Source organism: Meira miltonrushii, assembly GCF_003144205.1.
Source record: "Meira miltonrushii strain MCA 3882 unplaced genomic scaffold FA14scaffold_3, whole genome shotgun sequence".
NCBI lineage: Eukaryota > Fungi > Basidiomycota > Exobasidiomycetes > Exobasidiales > Brachybasidiaceae > Meira > Meira miltonrushii.
In genome coordinates this window covers 2,309,956-2,325,540 of record NW_020289945.1, presented here as the reverse complement: position 1 = coordinate 2,325,540, position 15,585 = coordinate 2,309,956, and the positions used below count along the sequence as shown (strand labels likewise).

The 15,585-nt window shown below is 43.7% G+C and overlaps 5 protein-coding genes across 5 annotated transcripts; 3 read left to right on the top strand and 2 right to left on the bottom strand.

The window, feature by feature from the left end:
- Nucleotides 1-301: 301 nt before the first annotated feature.
- Nucleotides 302-1,814, top strand: FA14DRAFT_161640 (RuvB-like helicase 1). The gene has a single exon (XM_025499211.1). The coding sequence runs from the start codon at nucleotides 321-323 to the stop codon at nucleotides 1,746-1,748; it is 1,428 nt and encodes a 475-aa protein (XP_025354418.1). The 5' UTR covers nucleotides 302-320; the 3' UTR covers nucleotides 1,749-1,814.
- Nucleotides 1,815-1,817: 3 nt separating this feature from the next.
- On the bottom strand, nucleotides 1,818-6,930 carry FA14DRAFT_161639 (putative kinesin-3 motor protein). The gene has a single exon (XM_025499210.1). The coding sequence runs from the start codon at nucleotides 6,747-6,749 to the stop codon at nucleotides 1,911-1,913; it is 4,839 nt and encodes a 1,612-aa protein (XP_025354417.1). The 5' UTR covers nucleotides 6,750-6,930; the 3' UTR covers nucleotides 1,818-1,910.
- Nucleotides 6,931-7,293: 363 nt separating this feature from the next.
- Nucleotides 7,294-9,141, top strand: FA14DRAFT_109176 (class II aaRS and biotin synthetase; the record flags this gene model as incomplete). Its single annotated transcript, XM_025495869.1, has 1 exon — nucleotides 7,294-9,141. A coding segment is annotated over one exon (1,848 nt), but the record flags the coding sequence as incomplete, so codon positions are not given.
- Nucleotides 9,142-9,175: 34 nt separating this feature from the next.
- Nucleotides 9,176-10,515, bottom strand: FA14DRAFT_161638 (succinate-CoA ligase). Its single transcript, XM_025499209.1, has one exon. It carries the CDS (start codon nucleotides 10,352-10,354, stop codon nucleotides 9,305-9,307), a length of 1,050 nt encoding a protein of 349 aa, XP_025354415.1. The 5' UTR covers nucleotides 10,355-10,515; the 3' UTR covers nucleotides 9,176-9,304.
- Nucleotides 10,516-10,704: 189 nt separating this feature from the next.
- Nucleotides 10,705-14,716, top strand: FA14DRAFT_148332 (putative SPF1-P-type ATPase). The gene is made up of 2 exons (XM_025497373.1): nucleotides 10,705-10,754; nucleotides 10,816-14,716. Coding segments are annotated over exons 1-2 (3,708 nt in total). The 5' UTR covers nucleotides 10,705-10,752; the 3' UTR covers nucleotides 14,522-14,716.
- Nucleotides 14,717-15,585: the final 869 nt, after the last annotated feature.

The window sequence follows — 15,585 nt, the reverse complement described above, 5'->3', positions numbered from 1 at the left end:
ACTCGGTTTAAGGTAAAAATTTCAATTTGGAGCTTAAACAGTCATAAAAATTGCTGGCAAAATACGAGTCTGACTTTAAACGATAAATTTTTATATTGAACTGAAATATGAAAATTTGACGCGCTTGATACAGCAGAATAGCAGTGTAGCCTGTCTCTGACACGAAAGTTAACGCGAAGGATTACTGCAATTAATGCTCTTAGTTGCACGTGGAAGAAATGGAGCACTTGTCATTCTTCGCAATTCATGCTTGGGCCATAATTAAAAGCGCGATTCTGAACCAACATACATCCACTCTTCTCGACATCATACTCGACACAATGAAGGTCACACAGGCTACATCATCTGGAGGAGGTCCTTCAGGATCACGAGAAGCCCGTGTTGCAACTCATTCACACATCAAAGGATTAGGATTGGGTGAAGATGGTTTACCACTTCCAGGAACCGCTCAAGGTTTTATCGGTCAAAAATCTGCTCGTGAAGCATGCGGTTTAGTGCTGGATTTGATTAGAGCAAAGAAATTCTCGGGAAGAGCGTTGTTGCTGGCAGGAGGACCGGGTACGGGAAAAACTGCATTGGCATTGGGATTGGCACATGAATTAGGACAAAAGGTTCCTTTCTGTCCGATGGTGGGATCAGAAGTATATAGCTCTGAAGTGAAAAAGACGGAAGTCTTGATGGAAAACTTCAGAAGAGCAATCGGATTACGTGTTCGTGAAACAAAAGAAGTGTACGAAGGAGAAATCACAGAACTGACACCAACAGAAGCAGAAAACCCACTTTCAGGATACGGCAAAACAATCAGCCATGTGGTTATCGCTCTGAAAACGGTCAAAGGAACAAAACAATTGCGACTGGATCCAAGCATTTACGAAAGCATTATGAAAGAACGTGTCAGTATCGGAGACGTGATCTATATCGAAGCAAATACCGGTGCAGTGAAGCGTGTGGGTAGATCGGATGCATACGCAACCGAATTCGACCTGGAAGCAGAAGAATACGTTCCCCTTCCCAAGGGAGAAGTCCATAAGCGCAAAGAGGTTGTCCAAGATGTCACTTTGCACGATCTCGATATGGCAAATGCCAAGCCACAAGGTGGTCAAGATATCATGAGCGTTGTTGGACAATTGGTAAAGGGCAGAAGGACAGAAGTAACTGATAAACTACGCGGAGAGATCAATCGTGTCGTGGACAGATACATCGAACAAGGTATCGCAGAATTGGTACCTGGTGTGTTATTCATTGATGAAGTGCATATGCTGGATATGGAATGCTTCACCTACCTAAATCGTGCACTTGAATCAACAATTAGCCCTCACGTCATCTTGGCAACCAACCGAGGCAGCTGTGTTGTCAGAGGAACAGAATATGATGGTGTCGCAGGTAGCGATAGTCAGGGTATCGTTGCACCTCATGGAATTCCTTTGGACCTTTTGGATCGTTGCATGATCGTGAGAACATTGCCATACGAAGCACCAGAGATTAAGGAAGTTCTCAAATTACGCGCCAAAACAGAAGGTTTATTAATCGATGAAGATGCTTTGGACAAATTGACGCAAGATGGCTTGAGAAGCTCTTTGCGATACTCACTACAGCTCTTAACACCTGCTGCCATCCTGTCTCGCGTTCAAGGACGAACACAAATTTCATTGGCCGATTTAGAAGAGTCTACTTCTCTTTTCATCGATGCAAGGGCAAGTGCACAAGTTTTGGCATCCAATGCTTCGGCCAATGGAAGGATGTTGTGATCGTTCGAATGCCTCAAAATCTAAAAAATGTATTCATAGTATATAAAATTCATGCAGATGTTCTAGTAATGCGTAAAGAGTGACATTTCGTGTTATTATAACGATAAAAAAGCCGGGGTATATATACAAGAAAATAGTTAAAGAATGTATGAGATGGTAAGGTTACCTGCGAATGCTTAACGAATTCATCCAATGTTCCATTTCTTGCGAATTTGGAGCTTGCAAAAAGTACGAATTTGCTGCAGTATATAAACCAAAAATGCATTTCTTGTTCAACATATTTTCAATATTTTCATCATGTTCAACACGAACGGATCCTAAATGCATTGCCAGCAATTCGTCTAATTCCGAACTTGATTCATAAACGTATAAATATGGACGTCGAAGAACGAACCATCTTTTCACCCATTGGTCGCTAAATGCTTCGATCGGCATAAACAGATAACCTCGCTTATTGGCTGTGTCACTCTTTGGTACTAGGGTGACAGTTGCTTTGAGCTTTGTGGGAAGTGGAGCCTCTGGTTCTTTGTCGGTGCCATGATTTGCCTCTTCCTTGCCGTTGGGTACGAGACCGTTCTGCTCTTTTGTATCTTCACCAAATTGTGTTTGCCGATTTTCGTCAATCTCGCGGGCCAAGACAGACACTTTGGCGTCCATCATGACGGATTTCCATGCATCAAGTGATTTTCGGATAAGTGCTTCTTCGTCAATTGATTCTCCTTTGTGACCATTATTTTCCAATAGGGATAAAGGAGGATGAGCTTTAAGCAAGGCACGAACACCTTCCACTTCTGCATATCTTCGCTCTTTGCGGACAAATTGCGCATATTCATGAATCAATCCAACACTTCTTGGCTTCCATTTTCCTTCTAATGTTTCTTGTCCACGTACGTATTTGGTGGCGGTGTCTAATCTCCATAATTCTTTACTCTTCTTTGTCATAGGAGGCGTAAGTCTAACTGCGAATATATTGCTTGTCTTTGTCAGAACTCGACTTCCAATTGTGGCAGATTCAAGCATGTTGAGCAGCTTACCGGGAGCTTTGGCATCCCTTGCATGAATTGTTACAGCAATGTCCATCTCAAATGCGACAGGCTCAATGCATGATTCAACAGTCACTTCGAATTTGAGGTTGAGTAGAACACGTTGATTAGACGCTGTTGTTCGATTCAAAAAGATGGAATCGTGCATGCTGCTATCCCACCAAGTCCACAACTCTAAATCAGTGGTTCCATTTGGATTGAAATTGAGCGTTTGTTGCTTGACCGGAGTCTTTAACGAAACACCCTCTCCCAATGTAGAAGAGTGAATCTTGCCTTTTGAATCGAGCAGACGAACAGAGCCTAAAGTCACATTTGAGAAACTTGACCACGGGAATTGATGACCTGAGTCATGGCGTAATTGGATCACTAATTTGCGTTGCAACCCTTGTCTGAGGTAAAAGGCGCCTGGATCAAGCATCGATTGAGATCGGACTTGCACAGGTTTGTAGGTACCAGAACTATCAAGCTCACAAATTTGAACAGCGGCCAATATATCATGACGCTCTTCAGACACCATTTCTCTTTCGCTCAAGCGGCCAGAAGAAGTAGACTTGACGGTGAGACTTGGACGTTCGTCTTCATGATCTATAGAGCTTGCATTGCCATTGCTCATTCCATCCTGAATTGGTGCATGTCCAATGGTGCGGTCCGCTTCTTTACCCGTATCGTATATTTCAAGAGATTTGAGATAACCTTCTTTGACCGTGGCAAAGAATTCGACAGGCAACATTTGTTCCCGTAATCGAGAGATGTTCTCCTTATCAAGTATGAAAGAGATTGTTTTGCGTAATTTGAGATCTGTTGAAGATTCGGCCGGTATGGAAGTGAAAATGTCCTGACTGCCTTTCTCACCAGCTAAAGCTGCCATTCGCACTTGCAAATGCATTTTCTCGAATTCGTTCTTGCTTCCTTTTATACTGACTGACTCGATTGACAGCTGGCATCCTAGCTTTTGACCAGGAAGCAAGTCCCCATTGCCTGTTCCAGCTTCAGAAGAACCATTGCTTGAGCCGTTTTGGGACCCAGTAAGACTAATGAATTTCAATTCTGCTTTGCATGATCCTATCTTTTGGTGTGTATGTCGTGAATGTATCGGAAGTTTGGTATATTGTGCTGATGTTTGACGGTATAAAGGCGTAAGGGGTATCAAAGCATTGCCAATAAAGGTAAAGTTTACGCCATGGGTATTATCATCATAGAATGGGTCAGCCCAATTGAAGTGTTGGCTATATTCCGGTCTATCAATGAATGTGTAGAGGTTCCTCATCTTTTGTAATCTTTGCTCAAGCTTTGCAATTGACCAGATATAGACCGAAGGATGTGCATGATCGATCACTTTCACAGCTACGCACGGCTTTGGTGCACTTGCTAGGGATGCATCGGCAACATCGTCGAATTCCGACAATCCTGCAATGGCCTCGACATTTGAAGTTGGGTTAGACAGTACACCCTCGTCCACAATGGTGAATTGATATGTGGTAGATTTGCGTAATTCTCGACTGATCACATTTGCTTCTTTGAGCAAAACTGCATTTGACAAAATATCTTCTGCCATGGAAACTTTTGTTTGATTTCTCCATTTTGCCAAAGCGTTCTTCAACAGTCTCTTTTCTCGTGGTGAGAAATTTGCAGGTAAATCAAGAGATGTGATCTTCTGTTGAACGGAAAGCTTTGTAATCTGGTCTTGGTAATCTTTCACTTGCTTGCGCAGATCGACAGTTTCTTGTGATTCTTGCTCTTGCTCAGGCTCTGGTGTGCTCAGAGAGGGTAAGAGACTGGGCCCATCGCCATCTATATTAATGCTCCAAGGATCTAAGCTTGTATCATCGGTATAAGCGCTCATCGAGTACGGTCTTACTTCTGAGCTTGCAGTCTCGCTGGTATTGTCATCAAACGAGCTCAATCGGCTTTCCGGTCGCCATGCTCCGCTGCCGATCTTTTTCGAACGTGCTTTCATGATATCTTCATACAACTTTTCCAGATCATCTTCGTTCAAAGCGTCAAAGTTGACATCTTGCCCATGTACAGCGGCCAAAGCAGCTTCCCTGCGAGCATACGTCCAATCAACATTGCCTTCATTCGCGTCAGAGGTTGGTGAATCGGATCGTGGGATATTATCATCCGTTTCATCTCCGCCAGCCGTTGAGGCTAATCGTATTCTATCACGCGCTTTACGTACCTCTTCAGGATGGTTGAACCGGAAAACGTGTCGGAAATCATCACCAAGAATGATACGATACCCTGACCGTAGCCTTCTTGGTTCTTCTGGTGTGACTTTCTTACCGTTGACCATGGTTTGCGATTCTGAGCTTTTGGTATGTAGAGTGACAACTCCATCTACGTTTTCGAATAGACAATGCTCTGGCAAGATTGTGTCACCACTAAGACGAATTTGAGCAGTGCCTTCTGCTGCGTCACCCGCAAGATTGCCTACAGACGTAGTACCAGGTTTGAGTTGATAAATAAGACACTCAGACATGAGCGGATCTTCGTTCAAGTTGACAAGATGTGGTAAAGATTTGGGCGTATGGACACCAACGTTGCCTTTGTCCACAGTGATACCCAACTCTTCCAAAGCTTTCTCTCTTTCGATCTGAATGGCGCGAGTTTGAGCAACTTTTTGTTCCCAGCTTTGATTCAAACTTTCCATAATCTTTTCGCTTTGTTCCAATTGATCCTGTAGTTCTGCTTTAGTAACCGTTTTGATTTCTCCATTCTTCGTCTTATATCTGACAACTTGCTTTTCCGGTGGAACACTTGGATCCCATGTTCCTTCTCCTTCGCCTCCACCACCAATTTGAACACGATTTCGCAACATCTCCAATTCCTCTTTGAGTTCGCGAATAAGTTTTGCATTTGGATCTTCGTTGACGACGGCTTTGTTCTTGATCTTCTTTGCTTGATCAGCATATCGTAGAGTACTGAGAGTTTCTTCATAATCTGCTGGAGAAATGGCAGCAATCATGGCAGTTTTGGAATTACCTCCGAGACTATCTTTTAACAGCCAAGTCAAGACTGAGTCTCGATATGGTACAAAATTTTCTAGTGCCGCTTTCTTCTTCGCACCTTTGGCGGGTTCCATGGATGCTTGTGCTAAAGCTGCAATAACCTTACCCAAGGTTGTAAGGGATCTATTGATATTTGCACCTTCTTTCAATCGCGATCCCGTTGCACCTGTAGAGTTTGCTCTTTCAGATCCAGCTAGATCGACTAAACTGATTCGTGAAACTTTTTCTGCTTCTAGATTTGTCTCTTCATCTTTACGCTTTTGTGTTACCACGAGCGTGAAGACAGCATGCGATCGAGATGAAGTTTCGTTCATGTTGGTTGCAGCAACAGTACGTGCCTTGTTACCTTCGTCCATTAAGCTCTCAATATCTTGGAAATCCTTCACCACCAATTTACTCAGATCTTCGACGTAGGGACCTAGACTAGGATGTTCACGAACACGGAGATTACCTTTATTCTTCGGGTTGAGTAAATCCCGCACCTTTTCGTTGTAAATTTCAATGTATGAGACTTCCACTGTGATTCTAAGATTTGGATCCTTCTCCATCAATCCATTTGCGTCATCGAACAAACGAGAGCATGTCAAAGGAATCAAACCTTTTGCTTCAGCGTATCCCACCATACTATGTGACTTTCCCGAACCTGTTTGACCATATGCAAAAACACAAGTGTTGAAACCATTGAAGCTATGCTCTAGCAATTCTAGACCGACATACTCGAATAATTCTGACTGTTCTGTGTCTTCATCGTAAGCCCGATCGAAGGAGAAAGGCATAGCTTTCTTCTTTGTCGCTTTTGCATTTTCGCGGGAATCTCCTTCGCCTGGAGGATTGAGGATTAATTGATGTTGGTCTTTGCATTCGATCAAATGAGAGGCACCACGATTCTTTTCACGTGTGTTCAATGGACGACATCGTACCACCACTTTGATATTACCTGAATCAGCCATAGTGGGCCACGATCACTTGACAGTCCCGATTCCAGGCGAATGAACCGATCCCTTCTCTCAATATACAATCTACTTCTATTGGCCGCCTTATATATTTGCAACTTTGTGTGTTTTTGCTGAGAAAGTATTGTTAGAAGTGAAGCATACGGATGTAGTCGAGGGGGTTAATGATGATGATGATGATGATGGATGTTTCGATGTACAGCTTAATTTGAAGCGGACAATTAACACACAGTGAAAGAAGTAACACACAGCTGTTGGTTTCAGACACAAATGCAGTGTGCCAGTGCCTTGCGTACAGATTAAGATTTGTCTTCACGCGTTAAAGTATTTTCACACTTTTGGCGCTTGTACGAGGAGGTTAAGAAGATCATGACCGTGCGAAGAATCTTTCCATCATGTTTCAATGCTATCATCATCGTCTTCTGTCCAACAAATGCTTGTGCGTTTCTCGCCTGTCACTTTGGCACGGCAGAGGTGTCTGACTATTCATCATGTCATTCGACGAGCATCATCACAGCGAGTGCCGGCTGCCAACAAAGCCATTCGCCTATCAAAGCAATTCACCCCCACCCTTAAAGCGGAACAAATTGGTAATGAACAGGTAGAAAGTGTGGGACTTTTGATGAGAGGAGGTTATATCAGACAATCTTCCTCAGGGTTTTTCACTCTGTTGCCGAATGGATATCGAATGGTCAAAAAGATTGAACGATTAATTGATGAAGAAATGGAGGCAATCGGTGCAAGTAGATTGGAAATGCCAACGATGCTATCTAGCAATCTATGGCACAAGAGTGGACGGTTTGAGACAATGGGCAGCGAATTATACAAGCTAAAAGATCGTAAACAAACAGAATTCATCCTTGCCCCGACATTCGAAGAAGAAGTCACCAAATTGATCGGAGAAGAAGTTCAGTCTTACAAGCAATTACCCATCAAAGTGTATCAAATTACCAGCAAACATCGAGATGAACCGAGGCCTAGGAGTGGATTATTACGTACTCGCGGATTTATCATGAAGGATCTTTATACCTTCGATGCCACTGTCAGTGACGCTGAACGCTCTTATGAAGAGGTCAGAGCAGCCTATGATCGTATTATGACAAGACTATTTGGACCGAAAGGAAGTGGTTGGCAGGTAGCAGAAGCAGATACAGGAGCGATGGGAGGATTACGATCACACGAATATCAGGTGCAGGATCCACTTGGCGAAGATGCTTTGATATCGTGCAACCATTGCGACTATTCTGCCAATATAGAGAAAGCAGCTTCATTTCCCAGAAGGGACAATTTGCCTATTGAAGCAAGTGAAGTAGATGTATCTCTACACGGCGCAAGCGATCCATCCTTCCATGGCTGTACGCTAACAGCAGTCGTCGCACCAAAAGGTCGAACTATCCACCCGATCAAATTGAAAGAGGCGATCGAGAATGGTCAATATGCGCCAAATACCATATCCACAGATCAGCTTTCTCCTTTACCGGCAACCGAGGGGGAGAATGGCAATAGCAACCAGTGGGACTGGAAGGATAGACCTGAAGGTCCTATAGTACGCTTTGACCATATTCGCATCCTTCTCGATCACGAATGCGCAGCTTTGGAGCCGGAAGAAGTCCAACTTGCCGTCTTAAATGCTGCTGAACAATTTGGCTCACCATCGGGAACGTCCTCTAAGCGAAGCAGTGGATCTGAAGGCGCTCCTACACTGCATGACTACTTTGGTGCACAATTTGCATCAGCTCATGATGCCATCCCGCAAGAATACGTCGATATTAGACAAGCTGAAGTGAATGATACTTGTGCATCGTGTGGGAAAGGTCAATTACAAGAAGCAAAAGCGGTAGAAGTTGGCCATACGTTCTTGCTTGGCACACGATACTCGAAAGCACTGAATTATCAGTTTATGCCTGATACCAAGACCACGTCATCCAAAAACGAGCCGGCACTGTTCCAGATGGGATGCTACGGCATTGGCTTGACCCGCATCTTGGGGGTTCTGGCACAAAACGCTCAAAGAACATTCGACAAGCTGAATACGCCAATGTCGCAAAAGCAAACAAAGGTCCGAAAAGGATTTGCATGGAATCCCGAAATTGCCCCTTTCAAGGCGCTTGTTCTCACTTCAGATTTGCACAACGAGAAACAGGCTGCTGCAGTCGAGTCTCTGTGCAACTTGCTCACACGTAGAGTCAGCAAAGAAGATGAATCCCCGTGGGATACAGTTCTCTCTCGTTCTGGTCTGTGTCTAGAGAGCGATATTGCAATCGATGATCGTTCCACAATGTCAATCGGAGCCAAGTTGAACGAAGCAGACTTGATCGGCTACCCGCTCGTTTTCATCTTGGGGAAGCATTTCGATAAGAATGGGGAAGTCGAAGTCAGGTATCTCAGCGATGATGCAATTCATACAACTCATTTGCCCATTCCCACTCTGTAATAATATTCATTGTACACCACCATTGCATGCATGAAATCTTACTTGTAACATTACTCAGAATAAATTATAAATTGACAACAATTAGCATATACAGAATTGACTCTATCGTATAAACTTCTTATGCTAATCCTGCTTCGACCATTGCTTTCTTCATCAATTCTCCGATCTTGGCCGGGCTATCAGCAACAATGGCACCTGCCTTTTCTAGAGCGGCAACCTTGTCACCTGCACCACCTTTTCCACCTGCAATGATTGCACCTGCGTGACCCATTCTACGTCCTGGAGGTGCGGTACGACCGGCAATAAAGGCAACAACAGGTTTAGGGTTCTTGCGTGTCTTATTATGCTTTTCAAGGTATTCGGCTGCATCTTCTTCCATTGATCCACCAATTTCACCAATCAAAACGATACCTTTTGAATTATCATCTTCCAACAACAATTTCACCAAATCCAAAGTTGTACTTCCTGGGTATGGATCACCTCCAATACCAACAACGATTGATTGACCCAAACCGTGTTCGGTAGTCTGATTAACGGCTTCGTATGTCAATGTACCTGAACGTGAAACGATACCAATCTTACCGGGAGTGTGAATGTGACCGGGCATGATACCGATCTTGCAACCTTCAGGGTTAATCACACCTGGGCAATTTGGTCCGATCAAACGAGATTTGGATTGGTTCTTCAATGCATGTGCGACGCGGATTTCATCTTGTTGAGGAATACCTTCTGTGATTGCGACGATGAGAGGAACTTCAGCCTCGATTGCTTCAATGATTGCATCTGCAGCAGCTGGAGGAGGAACGTACAAGACACTTGCGTCTGCTTTAGTCTTTTGCATAGCCTCTTTTACGGAAGCAAAGATTGGCAATCCCAAATGTTCTTGTCCGGCCTTTTTAGGAGAGACACCCCCGACCAGGTTTGTACCATATTCTAGCGCTTGTTTGCAGTGGAAAGTTGCAGTCTTTCCTGTGAAGCCTTGACAGATAATCTTTGAATCTTTCTTTACGAGAATGTTTTTGATTGTATCTTCGTAACTACGACGGATTGCGCTTGAAGAGAAAGCTGCTTTTCCACCGTTTGAGAAAAGTATACTGCTTGGAGATGCACCCTTTAAAGCTGCTTTGCCAAGCGAAAAACGAGAAGATGAGCTTAGAAGGCCCAACATCTTTACTGTGAACGGTGTTGTGATGGTGAATGGTGTTGAGTATCCTCTCCTTATTACTCTCAAGCGTCTCTCTCTCATTTCCTTCAGCCTTCATTCGAAGCGCCGGCGCCCACGTTGAATTATTTTTGCCCGTGCATCCGAGGTTGTCCTTCTTTGCAACCTTCAAGCTTGGCGGATTCTTCAGCCGGCCTTTCTGTATGTACACGTGTGATTATATAACCAAGCAAGCCTTCCACGCCATTCGCACAGATGTTATTTTGCGCCGACGCTGTGCTATAGCCTTTATGCATGTAGTAAAGACTAATCAAAGTAAGAAGAATCCAATGTGTAAGAGACACAAAGGGCCGCGCATTTGTTCTCCGAATACTATAATCATCATCGGACTGCCTCTGTCGAAAATGTAAGTGTGATAGAGATAATCAAAGTAAGCAAAAGATTCTAACAATCTCTCCCTCTCACAGGTCGATCGCAGTGCAGTCACCGGATATTGCACGGATCTCGCTTCATCGGCGGATACCGTTGGAGTGGCATTTGTATGCTATCCCTTTCTTGTCACTCTATCCCATTTGGGCATATGGATACTTCGCAAAGTATGATACTTGGGTCAAATCGGAAGAATGGACATTCGTCTTTACTGTTGCTCTATTAGCTGGCCATGCTCTCAGCTTCTTGGTCACAAGATGGAGCATCGGAGCAAAGGCTTTCATCACTTGTCGTAATGTCAACTCTATCAACGAGACTGAGCTAATTCGCATCTTCCCACACGCTCACAAAGGTGAAGGAGATTTAGTCAAAATCGATCGTCATGCTCGCTCTGGAATGCCAACCGAAACGTCTTTTACCTATCAAGCCGACAAATATATTCTCACTTTACCCGATCAATCAGCTTCCGTCACTTCTGTCCTGGTCTCGCCTTTGGTTAGCGAACCTACTTTCCGTCGCTTGCCTTACCCTGTTGACTCAAAGCCAACAATGGGCAAATTCCAAAGCACAAAAGGTTTGGCAAGTGAACGTGATGTGGAGATTACCAGACACACCTTCGGTCCAAACACATTCAACATTCCCAAGCCTACTTTCATTGAGCTCTTCATTGAACATGCTGTTGCACCTTTCTTCGTCTTCCAAGTCTTTTGCGTTGGTTTATGGCTATTGGATGAGTACTTCTGGTACTCGTTGTTTACCCTTTTCATGTTGGTCGTTTTCGAGGCAACTACAGTGTTCCAACGTTTGCGTACATTGAGCGAATTCCGCACAATGTCTATTCAACCTTACCAAATTCAGGTTTATCGTGCAGGCAAATGGCTGGAGATCTCTAGTGCAGAGCTTTTGCCAGGAGACTTGGTATCTGTCACTCGTTCTAAGGAAGACTCGGCAACCCCATGTGATCTCTTGCTGTTATCAGGAAGCGTTATCGTGAATGAAGCTATGTTGAGTGGAGAATCGACGCCATTGCTCAAGGAGAGCATTGAGCTACGCGACGCAAGTGATACATTGGACGTGAACGGAAACGACAGGAACAACGTCGTCTTTGGTGGTACGAAAGTTCTACAGACTACCGTTTCTGAATCATCCTTCAATGGCATTCGCTCTCCGGACAGTGGTTGCTTGGCAGTCGTGCTAAGAACAGGTTTCGGTACTTCACAAGGTCAATTGATTCGATTGATGGTATACACCAACGAAGGACGTGTTTCAGCTAATAACTTGGAGGCATTCTTGTTCATTGCTTTCTTGCTCGTCTTCGCCATTGCGGCTAGTTGGTACGTTTGGACTCGTGGTCTGGCTATGGGTAGACCAAAAGGAAAATTGATCCTTGACTGTATCTTGATCATCACTTCGGTCGTTCCACCGGAATTGCCGATGGAATTATCAATGGCTGTAAATGCATCATTGATGGCATTGGCCAAGCATGCAATCTTCTGTACAGAACCTTTCCGTATTCCTTATGCCGGACAAGTAGATGTTTGCTGCTTCGACAAAACGGGTACAATTACTGGAGAAGACCTCGTTGTTCAGGGAATTGCCAATGTTGGCGCTCGTGAAGCAAAGGATCTCGTCGACGTAAAGGCTCTCGGACGTGAATCAACGCTCACTTTGGCAACCGCACACAATCTCGTTCTTTTGGAAGACGGTCTAGTCGGAGATCCCATGGAAAAGACCACAGTGGACGCTTTGGATTGGCAATTGCTCAAAGGTGATATTCTTGGACCCAAGAATCCATCAGAGGCACGCTTCCGTATGCAAGTTAATGTTCGTCGTCGTTTCCAGTTCTCTTCAGCATTGAAACGTATGGCATCTGTCGCTTATGTTGTTGACGGTGGTAACCGACGTCTCTTTGCTGCAGTAAAGGGTGCACCAGAAGTTTTGAGAGGAATGTACAAGCATTTACCTGCCGATTACGATGAGACGTACAAGACCTTCACACGTAAAGGTAGTCGTGTTTTGGCTCTCGGATATAAATATCTGGATGGTGTTAATGCAGAACGTATCAATCATCTCGCTCGTGATGAAGTAGAAAGTACATTGGAATTCGCCGGCTTTTTGATCTTCCACTGCCCACTCAAAGAAGATGCTGTCACTTCTATCAAACAATTGAACGACTCCTCCCATCGATGCATCATGATTACAGGTGACAATCCTTTGACAGCCGTTCATGTTGCCAATGAGGTTGAAATTGTTGATCGTGAGACTTTGATTTTGGATATTCGTGAAAATGCTACAAGTGATCAAGAATTATGGTGGCGTACACCTGACGAAAGCAAGGTCATCAACGTCAAGGCAAGTGACCCGATCGATCAGAAGTTGTTCGACTCGTACGATATCTGTCTCACTGGACCTGCAATGAAGCTCTTCCAAGATGTACCGGACAAGTGGGATGCACTCGTACAAAACACATGGGTCTATGCGCGTGTAAGTCCTTCCCAGAAAGAATTCATCTTGAACTCGTTGAAGCGGTTGGGATACATTACTCTAATGGCTGGTGATGGAACAAATGACGTTGGTGCTCTGAAGGCTGCAAACATTGGTGTTGCATTATTGGACGGAACACCGGAAGATTTGAAGAAAATTGCTGAACATCAAAGGAATGAACGCATGAAGAAGGTATACGAACAACAATTGTCTCTCACATCCCGATGGGGCCAACCACCACCACCCGTGCCAACTGTATTGAAGGAACTATATCCTGAACTAGAAAAGGCACGCGAGGACATCGTTAACAAGTTGAAAGACTCTAAACGTGCCAATCCCAAAGCCACTTTTGATCTCTCCGCTCTTACGTCACAAATGGCAGATTTGGACTCCGAAGATGGACCACCTCAAATCAAATTGGGAGATGCAAGTGTTGCAGCCCCTTTCACATCCAAATTGAGTAACGTTTCCGCAATCACGCAAATCATTCGTCAAGGCAGATGCAGTTTGGTTGCAACGATTCAAATGTACAAGATTTTAGGTCTCAACTGTTTGATTACAGCTTACTCACTTTCGGTGATGTACTTGGATGGTATCAAATTTGGTGATTATCAAGTGACTATCAGTGGAGCTTTGATGAGCGTCTGCTTCTTGATGATTTCTCGCGCACAACCCAAAGAGCGATTGTCGAGAGAGAGACCTTCGAGTAATATTTTCAACGTATACTTTGTCCTCTCGCTCTTGCTTCAATTTGCGTTGCACATCGCAAGTATGCGCTACATTACCTTACTCACTGGTCAATATGAAAAGCCAGAGGAGGTTGTTGATTTGGAGGCTAAATTCACACCTTCCTTACTCAATTCGGCCATTTTCCTGATCAGCTTAAGTCAACAAGTGAACACGTTCTCGGTCAATTATGTTGGTGAGCCGTTCAGAGAGAGTATGACGCAAAACAAAGCGCTTTATTACGGTTTGTTGTCATGCTTTGGAGTTGCATTTGCAGGTGCTACAGAATTTTTGCCCGATTTGAATGCATGGTTGCAACTCACTCCTCTTCCAACACCATTCCAAGTTCGTCTGGTTGCAGCAATGGCGATCGATTTCGTTGGATGTTACGTTATTGAACATTCAACGAAGTTCTTATTTGCCGATTTGGAACCACGTGCATTGATTGTGAAAGGAAGAGAAAGAAGAGACGCAAGAAGGAAACAATTGGCACAAAATTTAGAAAATATCGCCAATGGAATCAAAGCTCAATAAAAGGTAGAACTATGTGCACTTTTTTAAACTTGCATCTATCATCTTCATAATCATGCACATCATGTGAACCATACTTTTATTTATCATCTCAATAGCAATTCACGGTTAATTAAAAATTTAGCGTGAGCAATCAAGCACAGATCTTGGTGATTATGCAGTATGAAAAGACTGTGAAGTAGATCTGTAGTATTGTAGTATCGCATCATTGATGTTAATTTAAGTACACAATCGTCTACTAGTGAAAACGCTAAGAAATCAAATTAAAAAGTCACGGTGTTTGGCATCGTCCGCATAAACCAACCTCCCAGCCCCAAATGCCGTACCATGTGGCAACGAAAGGGTTGAGATATCGTGAAAAAAATGTAGTCATGATCACCTTGTTCTGAAAATTTTTTCATCACAAATACAAATATACTTTATAACACAGGCTATCAACGATAAAATTACAAACAACAACAAAGCAGAGCTGAAGATTGTTATCGTTTGATCATCAGGACAATACTGAATTTGTAGTCATGCAGAGACGCAATCTCATTGGGTGCCTTAATCTTATAGCGATCGATTGATAACAGATGATGTACAACACAGAGACGTCACCGTATTTGGGTTACCGGAATATTTTGGAACGGTGAATAACATAATTTTGGTGCAAATATGATGGAATAAACTTCAAACGAAAAAAAAAGAGGTAAACATCTGGCTATAGAGTCGTGGGGAAACGGGCTGTATTATCAAATTCTGGCAGCAAGAAATAAATTAAAAGATCAATTTTCGTTCGATACTAGACGAGAAATGACGATGAAATCAATAAAGGTGTACGGATATCCAAAAAATCGATCACGAGACTTCTAATGCTTCACGTGCCCACCAGAATATTCAATTGCGATCCCCAATGTCACTTTGATCTCCGACCCATAACTGCAGGGGGTCATTGACTCTAATATTTCATCTTAGGTGATCATATCCTACATTTTCATTCTCCGGAAATACTATACTGTCAAAGTCAGGCACGATGATGTGCTTGCATCTGAGACCAACACACACGACAGACATGTGATAAGGGT